The sequence below is a fragment of the Callorhinus ursinus genome, unplaced genomic scaffold, assembly GCF_003265705.2.
Source record: "Callorhinus ursinus isolate GAN/ISIS: 27379988/994484 unplaced genomic scaffold, GSC_fseal_2.0 scaffold6, whole genome shotgun sequence".
NCBI lineage: Eukaryota > Metazoa > Chordata > Mammalia > Carnivora > Otariidae > Callorhinus > Callorhinus ursinus.
The window spans coordinates 54,870,017-54,884,256 of record NW_027397068.1 but is presented as its reverse complement, the minus strand read 5'-3'; the positions used below and the strand labels follow the sequence as shown (position 1 = coordinate 54,884,256).

The window sequence follows — 14,240 nt, the reverse complement described above, 5'->3', positions numbered from 1 at the left end:
ATATTGTTGAATTAAATGTTGTAATAAAACAGTAAAAGATTAGGGGTCAGAAATCCCAAAAGGGTAAAGAGTTGTTATATTTATGGTTTCTCATGTGTTCTTAAGGTCTTATTCCATTTTTTTTAAATATTTCATTTATTTATTTGACAGAGAGAGCCAGAGAGTGAGCATAAGGTGGGGGAGCAGCAGAGGGAGAGGAAGAAGCAGGCCCCCTACCAAGCAGGCATCCCAAGTTCTTGTTCCATTTTAAAGAAAACCAACAGGAAGTGTTCTTAGAGAATGCATCACAGAAGATTTTGCAACAAAGGCAGCATGGTGCCATAATTGCAGGAATTACACATTAAAACAGACGAACAGAATCAGTCATGGGCGCCTGGATGGCTCAGTTGGTTAAGCGACTGCCTTCAGATCAGGTCATGATCCTGGAGTCCCAGGATCGAGTCCCACATCGGGCTCCCTGCTCGGCAGGGAGTCTGCATCTCCCTCTGACCCAACCCCCTCTCATGCTCTCTCTCTCTCTCTCTCTCATTCTCTCAAATAAATAAATAAAAATTAAAAAAAAATCAGTCATGAATGTGTATTCCTGATTTTAATTTAAATAAAATGTTTATGGGGGCGCCCGGGTGGCTCAGTCAGTTAAGTGCCTTCGGCTCAGGACAGGATCCCAGGGTCCTGGGATCGAGCCCCACATGGGGCTCCCTGCTCCGCGGGGAGCCTGCTTCTCCCTCTCTCTCTGCTGTTCCCCCTGCTTGTGTGCTTTCACTCTCTGTCAAACAAATAAATAAAATCTTATAAATTAAATAAATAAATAAATAAATAAATAATAAATAAATAAATAAAAATGTTTATGGCATAGGTCATCCCTTGGGGAGGGTATTTCTTCTGCTTTATGAAGGTATAATTAACGTAGAATAAACCACACATTTAAAGTATACAGTAAGTTTTAACAAATGTATACACTTACGAAATCGTCATCCCAATCAAGATTATGTACACATCAGTTGCCCCCAAAAGTTTCCTCCCACCCCTTTGTCATCACATTCTCTCTCCCCTCCCCATTAACATCCCTCAGCCCAGCCCCAGGCAACTACTGAGAGCACACTATAGACTTGCTTGCATTTTCTCAAGTTTTATATAAATGGAATCATAAGGTATGTATGTACTCTTTTTTCCTCTGGCTTCATTCACTGTAGTGTAATTACTTTGAGATTCACCCATGTTGTTGAAATCAATAGTTTGCTCCTTTTTACTGCTGAGTAGTATTCTACTGTATACATATCCCCCATTTTGTTCATCCATTCTCCTGCCGATGGACATTTGGGTTGTTTCTGTTTTGTGGCTATTACAAATACAGCTGCTGTAAACATTCATGAACAAGTCTTTGTGTGGACATGCTTTCATTTCTCTCGGGTAAATACACAGAGTGGAATGGCTGGGACATAGGATAGGCATGCTTAACTTTTTAGGAAACTGCCAGAAACTGGCAGTTCTAGGAAACTGTTCGCCATCAGCAGTGAAGGAGAGTTCGGTACCTCGTAACTGTGCCAGCAACTGGTATTCCCTCCATAATCATAGTCATTCCGATGGGTGTGTAGTGGTGTTTCACTGTGGTTTTAATTGGCATTCTCCAAATGACTATTATGCTGAATGTCTTATCATGTGTTCATTTACCATTCTTATTTTTTTAGCTGTTCAAATATTTTGCCTTTTTTTTTTTTTTACATTTTGGGAGTTCTTCATAGATTCTAGGTAACAAGTCCTTTTCTTCCAGTTTGTGGTTCATCTTCATTCTCTTAAACACTATCTTTGAGAAGTCCTTAATTTTAAAATCCAACTCCTCCATCTTCAGATTTTACATTTTGGTGGGAGAGTTTCTTTCTCATCATAACTGTACTCTTTAATCCCCATCACCTGTTTTACCCATCCCCCCACCCACCTCTTCTCTGAACCATCAGTTTGTTCTCTACAGTTAGAGTCTGTTTCTTGGTCCCTTTTTTTCTTCCCTTTGCTTGTTTCTTAAATTCCACATATGAGTGAAATCATATGGTATTTACCATTCTCTGACTTATTTTACTTAGCATTATACTCTTAGCTCTATCCATGTTGTTGCAAATGGCAAGATTTCATTCTATTTTTGTGGCTGAATAATGTGTGTGTGTGTGTGTGTGTGTGTGTGCGTGCGCACACACACACACACATCTTCTTTATTCATTCATCTATCGACGGACACTTGCTTCCAAAGTCTGGCTATTATAAATAATGCTGCAATAAACATAGGGGTGCATGTATCCCTTTGAATTCATTTTTGTATTTTGGGGGGGTAAATACCCAGTAGTGCAATTACTGGATCATAGGGCAGTTCTACTTTTAATTTTTTGAGGAACTTCCAGACCGTCTTCCACAGCGGCTGCACCATTCCCATTCCCACCAACAGTGCACAAGGGCTCCTTTTTCTCCACATCCTTGTGGACACTTGTTGTTTGTGTTGTTGATTTTAGTCATTCTGACAGGTATGAACTACTCATTGTAGTTTTCATTCTCACTTCCCTGATAATGAGTGATGTTGAGCATTTTTTTCATGTGTGTGCTGGCCATCTCTAAGTCTTTTTTGGAGACATGTCTGTTCATGTCTTCTGCCCATTTTTTAACTGGGTTATTTGGTCTTTGGGTGTTGAGTCGTATCAGTTCTTTATATGTTTTGGATGCTAACCCTTTATCAGATGTCATTTGCAAATATCTTCTCCCATTCATTAGGTTGCCTTTTAGTCTTGTTCCCTTCACTGTGCAGAAAATTTTTACAGATCTCTATTATCCACTTTGAATTTTAATATGGTGGGAGTATAGATCCAGGTTTAGTTGTTTTGTTTTTTGCATATGGATATCAAATTGTTCCAGCACATGTTACACTGCCCTTTCTTCTCTGAATTCTCTTTACATCTTTCTCAAAACCAATTGGCCACATATGTAAGTATTGGTCTACTCCATTCCTCTAGTGACCACCTCACTTGTCTGTTTTTTTAACTAACTTTTTTTAAAGATTCATTTATTTGAGAGAGCGAGAATGAGAGAGAGAGAGTACACTGGGGGGGGGGGGTCAGAGGGAGAAGCAGACTCCCTGCTGAGCAGGGAGCCCGATGTGGGACTCGATCCTGGGACTCCAGGATCATGACCTGAGCCGAAGGCAGTCGCTTAACCAAGCCACCCAGGCGCCCTTTAACTAACTTTTAAAATTTATTGACCAACTCATGTCTGGGTTTGTCAGGGAGCTTTTACCGTTATTCCAGCGGTTAAGAACATTGGTGCAACAGGACAGGCAGGAGAAAGGACAAGGCAGGAAAGAGAGATGGGAAGGAAAAAATAAGGCAAAAGTATCACAACAGGTAAAAGGAAAAGGATTAGAAGAGACACTTCTAAAAAATGGCATTTTCCCAAATCTGTCATCACCAAAGACCATCCCTCACCTAACTTGACCCTATCCTATTCTGAAAGCTTATGTCTATAAAATAAACAGCATTTATTAGGTAATAATTCATTAGTGTTCTCATATATTATTCATCAGAGACAAACGCCACTGCCAGTGTTTGATGAGATAACCAGGGTTGCTATAAGTCCTGCCAAAAATAAACTGACGTTTTAGATATCCCGTGCAGTCTTGTGGTGGGCAACATTACATCTCCATTAAGCTTTCTGAAATATTCACAATAGCCACAACAGGACTTCCACCATTTTGCTCCCTGCCCAAACCACCCTCTTTTTAGAGCCATGGGGGTCTGGAGCCTCAGACAAACTCTAGCCTAGGGGCTTCACCTTAGCTTTACTTTCTCATCAACCACATGCTATGTCAACAGAGCTTCAGAAAAAAATGTGTGATTTGTTAACGTGATGAAAACAAGTATAAGGCACTGATTGCCAACTCATGGTTTTGTAATAATTTGGAGTATTGCTAATTATAAGCTCAAGAGATAGCTCCTATACCATGAAAAATCTTAAGTCTCTAAAAGAAACATGTAACCAGCATTTCCCCACCCCCACCCCCCCAAGGCTGTGTGGAATACAAATAAACAGTGCTCAGGTTTAGCAACTCAAAAATGTCTGAGAGGGGCACCTGGGTGGCTCAGTGGGTTAAGCATCTGCGTTCGGCTTGAGTCATGATCTCAGAGTCCTGAGATCAAGCCCATCAGGCTTCCTGCCCAGCGGGGAGCCTGCTTCTCCTTCTCTCTCTGCCTGCCGCTCCCCCTGCTTGTGCTGTCAAATAAATAAAATCTTAAAAAAAAAAAAAAGTCTGAGATACCAGAGCTTCAGACAAAATAGTGAGAAACCAAAAATGAAACACACCAAGAGAAACTGTTTGAAAAGTTAGTTAAAAAGGAAAACCCTGCCCAAATTGCAGAAACCAATGCTATCAAATCTGACAGCTAGACATGTTTGAATCAAAACAACTCAAAGTCAGATCCCAAAGTGAATAAAATGACGGATTCTTAGTGTAGACTGTTAAAATATCACCTTATACCCTCAAGCAATGCTCGAATAAAAGGGAACAAATGTCAACAAATCAATGCATGAAAAATGAGGCAAAAGACACAATTACTGATTTCGAATATTATCGTTCCCTTTTATAAAAGTGTTCCTATTTGGGTTTTCTTATTCTAGAAACAGGGGATGCTTTCAAATGTACTTATCACCCTTATACAAGGACTCAGGGAAGCTCCTCAGAATTACTGCCATTTTAGCACCTGTGCAGCTAAAGTGAGGGCTACCAAACCTTTTACATCTAGTGCCTTGTGAAAACAAACCCAAAGTTTGTTTTCTCTCACCTGAAAACAAAGCACCCACCCACTGATCTTATTTGGAGGACTAGGAGAAGAAACCTAGACTTAATACTCTCAGCCATTAACTACGTGAATTTATTATACAGATTTAAGTTCTCTAGGCCTCCGTTTCTCTCTAAAATAAGTACAGTAGTAATGCAATTTAACACACATATACTACTGTGAATACAACTGAAAACATAGCCCTTGCTCTAAATTCTGGCATCTCTAAATTCTAGACTTTTATGGCTATGAGTTTTTACTTTTAGATTTATGAGAAATATAACTAGATAGTTCTAAACTTGATTTTAAGATATGATCTAAATTTTCAATCATGTGTATCAGAACCACTTGGCACAGTATCCCTCACCAGGAAATGATGTAACGGCAGCCGATTCCATTTGCTGACCACCAACAAATGTAAACAGTGTCATTCTGCTGAACTCCATCAAACAAAGTACTTTGTTCATTTTTATTTTGCCATCCCTGAGGCATAGCAATACTAGATGGAGCTTGTACGAAGTCATTACCACAGTGCTAAAGGCCACCATTAGAGGAAAAAATATTCCCTAAAAAAATTATTTAAAATAGTAACGATCTTCAAAGGTATTTCATATTCATTAAATAAGGTTTATCCCAACTATGGCCAGCTAACAAAACACGAAAAGAACACAAGCTCAAGGCAAGCTTTTTTTCTTCCAAAACTTACCTCTTCACTCAAGAAACAGCCTGCATAATCTAATTGCTGCTAAATTTAAGTGAAAAGAATATAAGCCAGATTTAAAGAAATGGAAACCACTATAAACAAACAAGACTCTTCTCCCATTAAACTTAATTCCTATCAATTACTGCTTCACTTCTTCTTTCTGCTCTGCCATGGTAATAACTGTATTTTTCTTATAATTGCAAAGGAATTTTGTTGAATACATTACACTAGCAGAAACCACACTATCCCGAGTCCTTAGGCCTTTAAATAAAAGTTACGCCTGAGATATCTGTAGTTAATAAGCAGGAAGATAGGCCTTTGAATCCACTGGCAGACTGGAGACATGTCGCTCAGCCCCATTTCCACCTCTTATCCCGTGTTCCAATGTTTTTGTGGATTCAATCCACTAGCTGAGAGTGACAGTTGAAATGAAAGGGCCAACGAGATTTAAAAGGTAAAACATACCTGACCACAGTGCAGAAAGTCACAAGAGGTGTAATCACAACTCAGTTTTCATTATCTTACAATGAAGAAGCATGTGATCAAGGCTTCTTGTTATAAAAATTGTTATAGGCCTGGGAACCCAAGAAAAATCTGTGGAGTAGGACTGTATGCCCATTCAACAGAATTCCCTCTAACCAGAACAATTAATTTTGGACTATCCACATGGAAGCAACTCTGTTATATAGAAGGCTTATTTTATTGCAAAGTGAGGCTGCATGCGACCCACCACCATCGAACAGCATAAAAAGTCCACGGTGCTCGTGATTGTGAACGCACCGTGGTCAAACCCCAGAAAGGCTTCCCTACTATCTTTTCTGATCAAACAGGCCCAAGCTCCAAAACCCTGAAGCCCCAAACAAAAAATAAAGTGACACACCGAAGAGAGGGTACAATGTTAGCTTCTGAGATTTTATTATTTTTAATACATACATTTCACAAACAGAAACCTTCAAACACCACACACAATTCCATAACCAAATGTTTTCGTTTTATCAACATTCTTTTAACTATTTACACCATCTTCCCTCAACAAAAGTGCAATCCAAGACATCATGACAAGAAATCTTTAGGACAAGAATATATTTTTGAGCTGGCTTTAACAATGCCCGTCCGTTATGTTTTCTTTCAATCACCTGGAAAAATAACAAAGTCAACAGGACATAGAGATGAGCTGGGTTAGGTGGCAGCCTATTAAAGGAACCAAAACACTGAACAGGAGCGCTTTCTCCTCAAGTCCTCCCCAAACGTCCAAAATTGCTCAAGAGCTGCAACCAGGAGACCAAAGAGGAGAAGCCATGTGGAGGTCCTAACCCAGGGACAGGAGAACCGACTGTACAGGAGGCATTGGTCTTACAGGACAAAACAGAAAACTTCAGCAAATTAGTTTTCATGGTCTACTAAGTTATGCATCAGCCTGTTAGTTTTAGTATTTAAACACCTAATAATATTCTTTCCTGATGAGTTCATTCCCCCCCCAAAAGATATGAAAATACTTTTTACTCTGAAAATAAACTTCTTTTGCAAAACCTGGAAATTAAAGACCAGGGAGAGCTCTGTCTTACTCAGAATGGAATAATTCACCCCACTGCCCAATTTCATGGCCAATGTCTATCTTTTAATCAAGCAGTTGATAAACTCGGTATTATCACTTGCTTCAGATGCAGCCAGAAGTGGAGAACTGAGCCAGCCTGAAGAGGAAACGATAAAGCCATCAGAAATGGTTTCTCACTGAACTGAAGCAGGTAAAATTTTATTTGTTCCAGGTACAGAACTCTTAAAAATAAATGATAAAAAAAAAAAAGTTAGAACAGATGAAAAATCACTTTGAAATTGTTAGTCACTTATGAGTGGTTCATTTTATTGAACACTATTTATCAGAAAATGGATCTCTTGGGTGACTAATATCCTTTAATAACCAAACCACAACAAAACAGTCATCTTTTTTGACATACTCCAATTTCTACCAAGGTATTCAGAGCAAAGTACTTTGAGAAAGTCTGGTGAAAATACTAAGGTCAGCAGATTTCCAAAATAAGATTTATTACCCACACTGTGGCATACTCATTATATTTTATTCTCAAATAAGCCAGATTTTCTACTTTAGATGAGACTGTGATGCCTTACAGGTAAACGATACTCTCACAGATACCTATGCCTCTCCTTTTTCAGAACTGCAGCATCCACAGAATCCTAACTTTGTGGTCCAAATAAAGGCCAAAAGCAAATTTTACCCAATTACAGGGAAAACTACTCCTACTTATTTTTCAGAGAGCAGAAACCAATAGAAGGAGAAAATACTGAATGCATCAGAGACCATATTCACAGCATTTTTAGACCAAGGGGCTTGTGAATGTGATCTATACGTAAACTTTAAGATCCAGAACAGTAATAAGCAGGTTTCTCTATGAAATTTTAGGTGCATTAAAAAACAGCATTACAAATATTTTACTACCTGCTTGAAATTCAGAACTAAAATTCAAATGTTACTCTCAAGACTCAAGAAACTTACTGATTTTTACACTTGGGTACATGAGAGAATCAGTGGGGAACCAGTTAATTCACAATTACAGCTTTGTGTATTAAAGACAAATTTGCAAGGGCCATGTCCTATAGACCTTTTTCAGTTGCATCAAATACTGTCAGACCAATATCGATTTGTTGCTTCGATTTGAGCACTTCCCCCCACTGTGAAATATTTTTCAGACCATCAAACACCAAACTAGATGCAGTGAACCGAATTATAATCATCCAAACTGAAAGATGAGAATATTAGTTGATATACTGGTTTTCAATGCTCTGTTGTTTCAAAGTATCAAATATTTCACACAGTAGAACTGAAACTTGCTTGCAGTAATAGCTAAACACTTCTGAGAGGAAAAACAGCTGTTTTTCTGAGGGAAAAAAATGGTATAAACCAAATGAGTAATACAAACTGTTCATATAACCCCAAATTTGGCTACTCATAAAACAGATTATATTTTCAGTATTCTTTTAGCATATATGTACATAATACTTGAAATTACCAAATCCATTTTTGAGAAATCATACTCTAATTCCAATTCTATGATGGTATGGGGAAAGCCCAATGCTCTGACTAATCAAGTTATACAAATTATCATCTTTTTTCACTAATGGTGAAGTATCATGGAGAGCTTCAGAATGATGTATTTTCAAACATACTGTTATACATTACAATCCACGGTTTTGAGAAATGAAACACACTTTAAGAAGAAGTATTAAATTATTGTTCTCTTCCTCATATCCTCACAAAGCAATTTTTTTCCTTTCCTTCTTAGGGTCAAACCTAGGATCTGGGAAACTCAACATTAAATGGGTCAAATGTGGCGATAACAATTTTGTAGAAGATAAAGCATGGTGTTGATGGTTCTGAATTTCACCAGTTCGGGTCTATGGCTGTGAGATTTACCTGTGAGAAGGATCTGACATCAAATGGCACTTGGACAGTGCAACCTACATAAATCAGTACCAACCAAATCATGTCATTCATGGATTCTCCTTAAGAGCTCATCTGACCAACTTCAAAGACACAATTCCAACGATAGGGTTCTGCCTGATCTTGCCCCCCTTGAGTCCATGTGCATCACTTCCAAATTCATTTAGTATATTCTGTTACAGGTCAGTTTACCTAAAAATATTTTTAGGTAAAAATTTTAGGTAAAAAAATTAAAAAACACCACAAGTTTTCATAGGTCTTATAATTTGGATCTAATTTTCAATAGGAAAACTGCCTGCTAAATCACAGAGGTGACAGAAACAGCATTCGTGTCCACTTTCAAATAATCTGCAGGTCAATGTGTACTGCACAACACTGAACCAAGACGGACTAATATACTCCCAGCCCTCCAGGCACAGATTGACATTCACGTGCCCCATGTTGTTCCCAAAGCCTGAGCAGATCTAAAAGTGGGTTTTCAGACACGTAACATTTTAATAAGAGGTTCCTTCCAACTCCCACCATGCTTTTAGTTGATAACTATATCATCCCTTTACTAAATTCACCCTATCCTCCCCACCACCTTAAAAGCTGCATGAGAGACTCTTAGTGATAGTGAACCACTACCCCAGACTCACAGGATTGTCCATTTGAGCTCTGGTCAGGACCACAGACTAACACTCAGGAGTCAAGTGAGGGCAAGGGGCCAAAACCATTTTAGTGGCACACATACACAAAGGAACTCTCCTTTAAATTAGAAAAGAAAGTCATGTCACAGAATGTTTCCCTATAAAAGATAATGTAATAAAGAAATAAAGTCAATAAAATAGCTATTACTAAAGCAAAGCTTTCATCAATAAGCTTCAAGAACTTTGAAGGAGGAAAATGGCTTCACGAAATGGTAGTCCAGGTTCCCACAGTGCGGACACTGCTGGACATTGCTGTACTCAGAGAAGTACTGCATCCCGATCCGCACGTCTATCACAGGCTTCCCACAGTGCTTACAGTTCAGGCGGGCCTGTGGGGGAAACACAGAGGCGTCAGCCACCATGCCCTCCCTTCCACCTCACCACACTGTCAAAGGCACCCAAATCAAAATGCAACACTGTTATGTCTGAGAAACTGATCAAGAGCTTAGCCAAGCATCCCTCTTATTACCAAAAGCAGGGTAGGCAGAGCAGAAGATACACATTCACATATTCATTATCTGTCCGACAGTGTGACTCCTCATTTCTCTGTGGATCTGCAGCACCGTTAGCACTTTGACCTACTGGTAGGAAGAAAATTCAAACTCGCACTGCCTGAACTTCTCCTGAACTTCTCCATGGAAGCTCCCCTAACAATAGGACACTCCTTCCCCCTGGATTGTTAGGAGCAGGTGCAGCTGACTCCCCTCATTCAAAGCCTCATGAAACTTCATGGACTGTGCTGAGTTTATTTTAAAAAATTCATATACATTTCTCATTCTGCTTCTTACTATACTTGTTTCCTTTGATGTAAAAATAAAGTTTCCCGAAAACACTCCAGCAAAATTAACAATCCAGGAAGAAGTGCTCTGTGTTACCACCGCACACTAGTTCTTCATTCATGCCTGGGTCTCTAACGGCACAAGACTGGAATCTTTTAGCAAAAGGTCCAAGACCTTAGAGGAATAACCAGAAATGATAAGTACAACAGTTTCCCAATTTAGATTCATTCTAAAAATGTAACAAAAAGTATAATCTCATTTTGTCCTCAATACACTCATGGGAGTTATGTGTAGTATGTGAATTTTAGATGAACAGGCACATAGTGATAGCAACATGCCCAAGACCACATAGGAAGCAGAAAGGCTGAGGACTGGACCAAAGTAGCTTATTCCAGAGCCCACATTCTTAGCTATCACACGGACGACCTTTTTGTAGCTAAGATAAATTCCCTTTTCACTAACCGCTCTGAACAACAAAAGTGAAATTCTGGGCAAACCTCTCTCTTTAATCATTCTCTGTACTCTGTTATTCCTTTCAAATAATTAACCATTAAACTTTTTTTTGGCTCAAAGTCTTAGTAGAAGACCCTTAGTAGCGTCTAACACTTGCACCTTCCCAGTGAATACACAGTTGCCCTTGAACAACATGGGTTGAACTACGTGGGTCCACTTAGAAGCAGCTTTTTTTAAATAAATACAGTACAGGACTAAATTCTTTTCCTTATTATTTTCTTTATAATGGTTTCTTTCCTTTCCTTTATTGTAAGAATACAGTATACAATACATATACAAAATATGTGTTAATCAACTATTCATGTTATCGGTAAGGCTTCCAGTCAATAGTAGGCTATTAGTAGTTAAGTGTTTGGGGAGTTAAAAGTCACAGGGGGTTTTCAACTGCACAGGGGGTCAGTGCCCCTAACCCCCATGTTGTTTAAGAGTGAACTGCAGTTAAATGACATTTTTTAAAAGCCAAAGAGTCATCAAACATGTTTTCCATTTTAGTTGGAGGCCAGAAAATAAAGGTCTGGGCTTACATTGTTTTAAAAGAAATATATCATGAGTACCAACAGGTTGGCCATGGCAGGATGCCATTCGGCTTTCTTCCCTAAAGATAAGGAACTAATCCCACTGCCTTTCAGTGGTATAGGAGAAAGAACAGCAGACAGGGAGTCAAGGGTTTTAGCACATGTGGCACGCTTGTAAAGACCTCCACTGTGTGTGGAAAACGAGGAAGCTGACCTAGCTCCCCGGGTCCTTCCTAGCACCAACGAATGGCCCCAAATTCTTTTACTTCCTCATTTCTTTAAAAGAGAACCCTCTCTTGTGTGTGTCAAGAGAGAGGAGCCACTTCCTTCTGTTTCTCTCGGCATTGTGGCACAGTTGAGTACTACTAAATGCTGCAGTGCGTCGCTCAAAGACTATGAGATCTCTGGTGACAAACGTAACAAAATACAAAATAAATAAATAAATAAAAGACTATGACATCTCATTTCCAAAGCTAATGGAATTTTAAAATGGAAATGTGGTCAATATATTAGAATAGCGTACAAGTAGTCAGCCCCATCTGGAATCACATGACCGGTCATGGGTGGCCATTTAGGTCTCCCATGCCCATACTTCTCTTTTGAGGACACTAGTACAAAGTCTGGCTGAAATCCCTGCTCTGCCAACCTTTTCATTCAACTGGCACAGCTTCTCACAGGATATTCTTTTTTAAAAAATCAAACCATAGTGCTAAAGATACAAAGCTATAAAGTAACTAATAAAGTGCTTATCAGTTACTTATATTAAAAGCCAGGCTTGGCAACTGAAGAGCAAAGTAAAATTCTCTCCTACCCGTGAATATGAAGGAATTGTAAAACAAGGCTTTCTTTTCCCCAAGCACTTGGAAATGAACCAAGATACTTCCAAGGATTTTGTTTTGTCTCTTGTGTTTCCACGGACTTATCTAACGTGTTTTCCCAGACTACTCCTTCCTTTTTTTCTGGTGACAGCTCAATTTCGGAAAATGCTTCCTCTGAGCAGTACTTTAAAGATTAAAAATCTTTTCTAAGGCAGCACAGGAAGGCAGCTCCTGCGTAACTGCGCTACCCCACAGAAAGGAAGAAAATCCTGTCTATTCCAGAAAGTAAAACTTTCTTCTTCCTTTTCAATAATGACTTTTTCTTATTAGAACCTAAATATACGTTAATCACACAAAACATAAGAAAATGCAAGCAAAAGGAACCACTTCACATCCCAGCATGCAGACACAGCCTCTGGCTTATAGGTTAGCAGGTCCCTTTCCAAAGTCACTTTTTACAAACAGAAGCACACTGTTAACACCATTTTATAAACTACCTTTTTTACTTAATACACTAAAAATATTTCCCATGGATTATACATTATTCCACAATACCCCCCTTTTAATGGCTGCAGAGTATTCGGGCAATACCTTCGTCACGCTGTGGTAAATCAGCCATCGTTCCTGGCCGCGGGGCCGGGCGCGGGGGGAGGTAAGACCACTCGCTATCTCCCTCGCCCTCTCCCGAACTCACAACAGTGCTGCCCCATGTCCTCAGCGTTCGCCAGGGGGCAGCAGCCCGAGATCATGCACTGCTCGCCGTCAATACCAACCTGACAGCACGGAGAGGCAGCCAGGATGTCGTAGGTGTACATGGTGCCCAGCTGGTGCCAGCTGCCGTCCCACCGGGACTTACACTTGATGCAGATGATCTTGTGAACCCCTTCCAGGCAGTCCACGCACACGGCGTACAGGTGCATGAGTCTCCCTGTGCACAGAAGACACAATGCTGAGAACGGTCGTCCTCGGGGCTAAAAAACTGGCTGATCTATCGATTATAAGCAAACATGTTACCATTCAGATAAAAGAAGAAGCAAAACGGGTCATATTCATCCCATATCCCCAAGCTGTCCTTTTAGAATAATGATGAATTACGAACTACTGTCAATGGGACATACACTTAAAAGCTGTATCTTATTAAATATTGCTTCAATTCACTTTCCTAAAAAAGTACTGCCAGGTTTACAACATGGACCTCCAAATTCAAATGACCAAGCCACAAATGCTACCAACCGCCAGTGGTCACGCAGGACTCTCTGCTCAGAAGTCTGTGTGTGGCGCAGGGCCTGAACCAACAATGCTGGTCTGCAGCCTCGGGTTCGTATCCATCGACAACTGCCATCATAAGAAAGTCAAGTCTGTCTTGGTACTCGTGGCCCAGAATTATACCACAGCCACAATGACCGTGTTAAACTGTCCCTGTCTCCAAAACTGCTCAGCCACCACCACTATTTAATTTAGGAACCAGGATCATATATATCTTACTTGTAAGTGGTTATTTAAAAGGAGTTCAATGTCTTATTATTTACTGGGCTCTTAAGAGACACAACCCCATTCCTCCATCATTCTTAACATCTAATGCTTACAAAGGAAAAGAGGTCACCCTTGTTTACATGGAAGGGTTAGGATTCAAATCATTAGGAAAGACTGGGCATGTCCAGGATCCACCTACACGGTGTACAACAGCAACACCACTGCTCTCTACGTAGGCGTCAGGGAGCTCCACCTGGCTGCAAACTACGCTCAGGAGAACACATACTCCTTCAGAATGCGCTGGCTCCTTGCCAGCAGCCCAATCATGGCTCTTCACCTTTCACTGGTTAGGACAGGCTGCTCCTTACGCTCTGGAAAGAGGTAAACAGTACTTACAGGGTAACGTTTCATTACATTTGCTTACAAGGCTCTCTCGTCCTCAAGGGTAGGAACCATGTTCTTTCTCTCTCTCTCTCTCTCTC

At 39.9% G+C, this 14,240-nt stretch overlaps 1 protein-coding gene across 5 annotated transcripts in view; it reads right to left on the bottom strand.

Annotated features, from left to right (window-relative positions):
* Window positions 1-6,405: 6,405 nt before the first annotated feature.
* Window positions 6,406-14,240, bottom strand: part of HECA (hdc homolog, cell cycle regulator) — a 45,337-nt gene continuing 37,502 nt past the window's right edge. The window contains exons 3-5 of one of the 5 annotated variants that reach the window (XR_012378600.1): window positions 13,059-13,213; window positions 9,610-9,989; window positions 6,406-7,290 (exon numbers count right to left, since the gene is read on the bottom strand). Coding sequence is in view for 4 of the 5 variants with exons in the window: in XM_025866085.2 (XP_025721870.1) it covers window positions 9,825-9,989; window positions 13,059-13,213 (320 nt within the window). In the remaining variant the exon portion in view is untranslated. Of the gene's footprint in view, window positions 9,990-13,058; window positions 13,274-14,240 lie in introns of those variants that run through there. The other 4 variants (XM_025866085.2, XM_073894010.1, XM_073894009.1 and 1 more) reach the window with 4 other exon arrangements.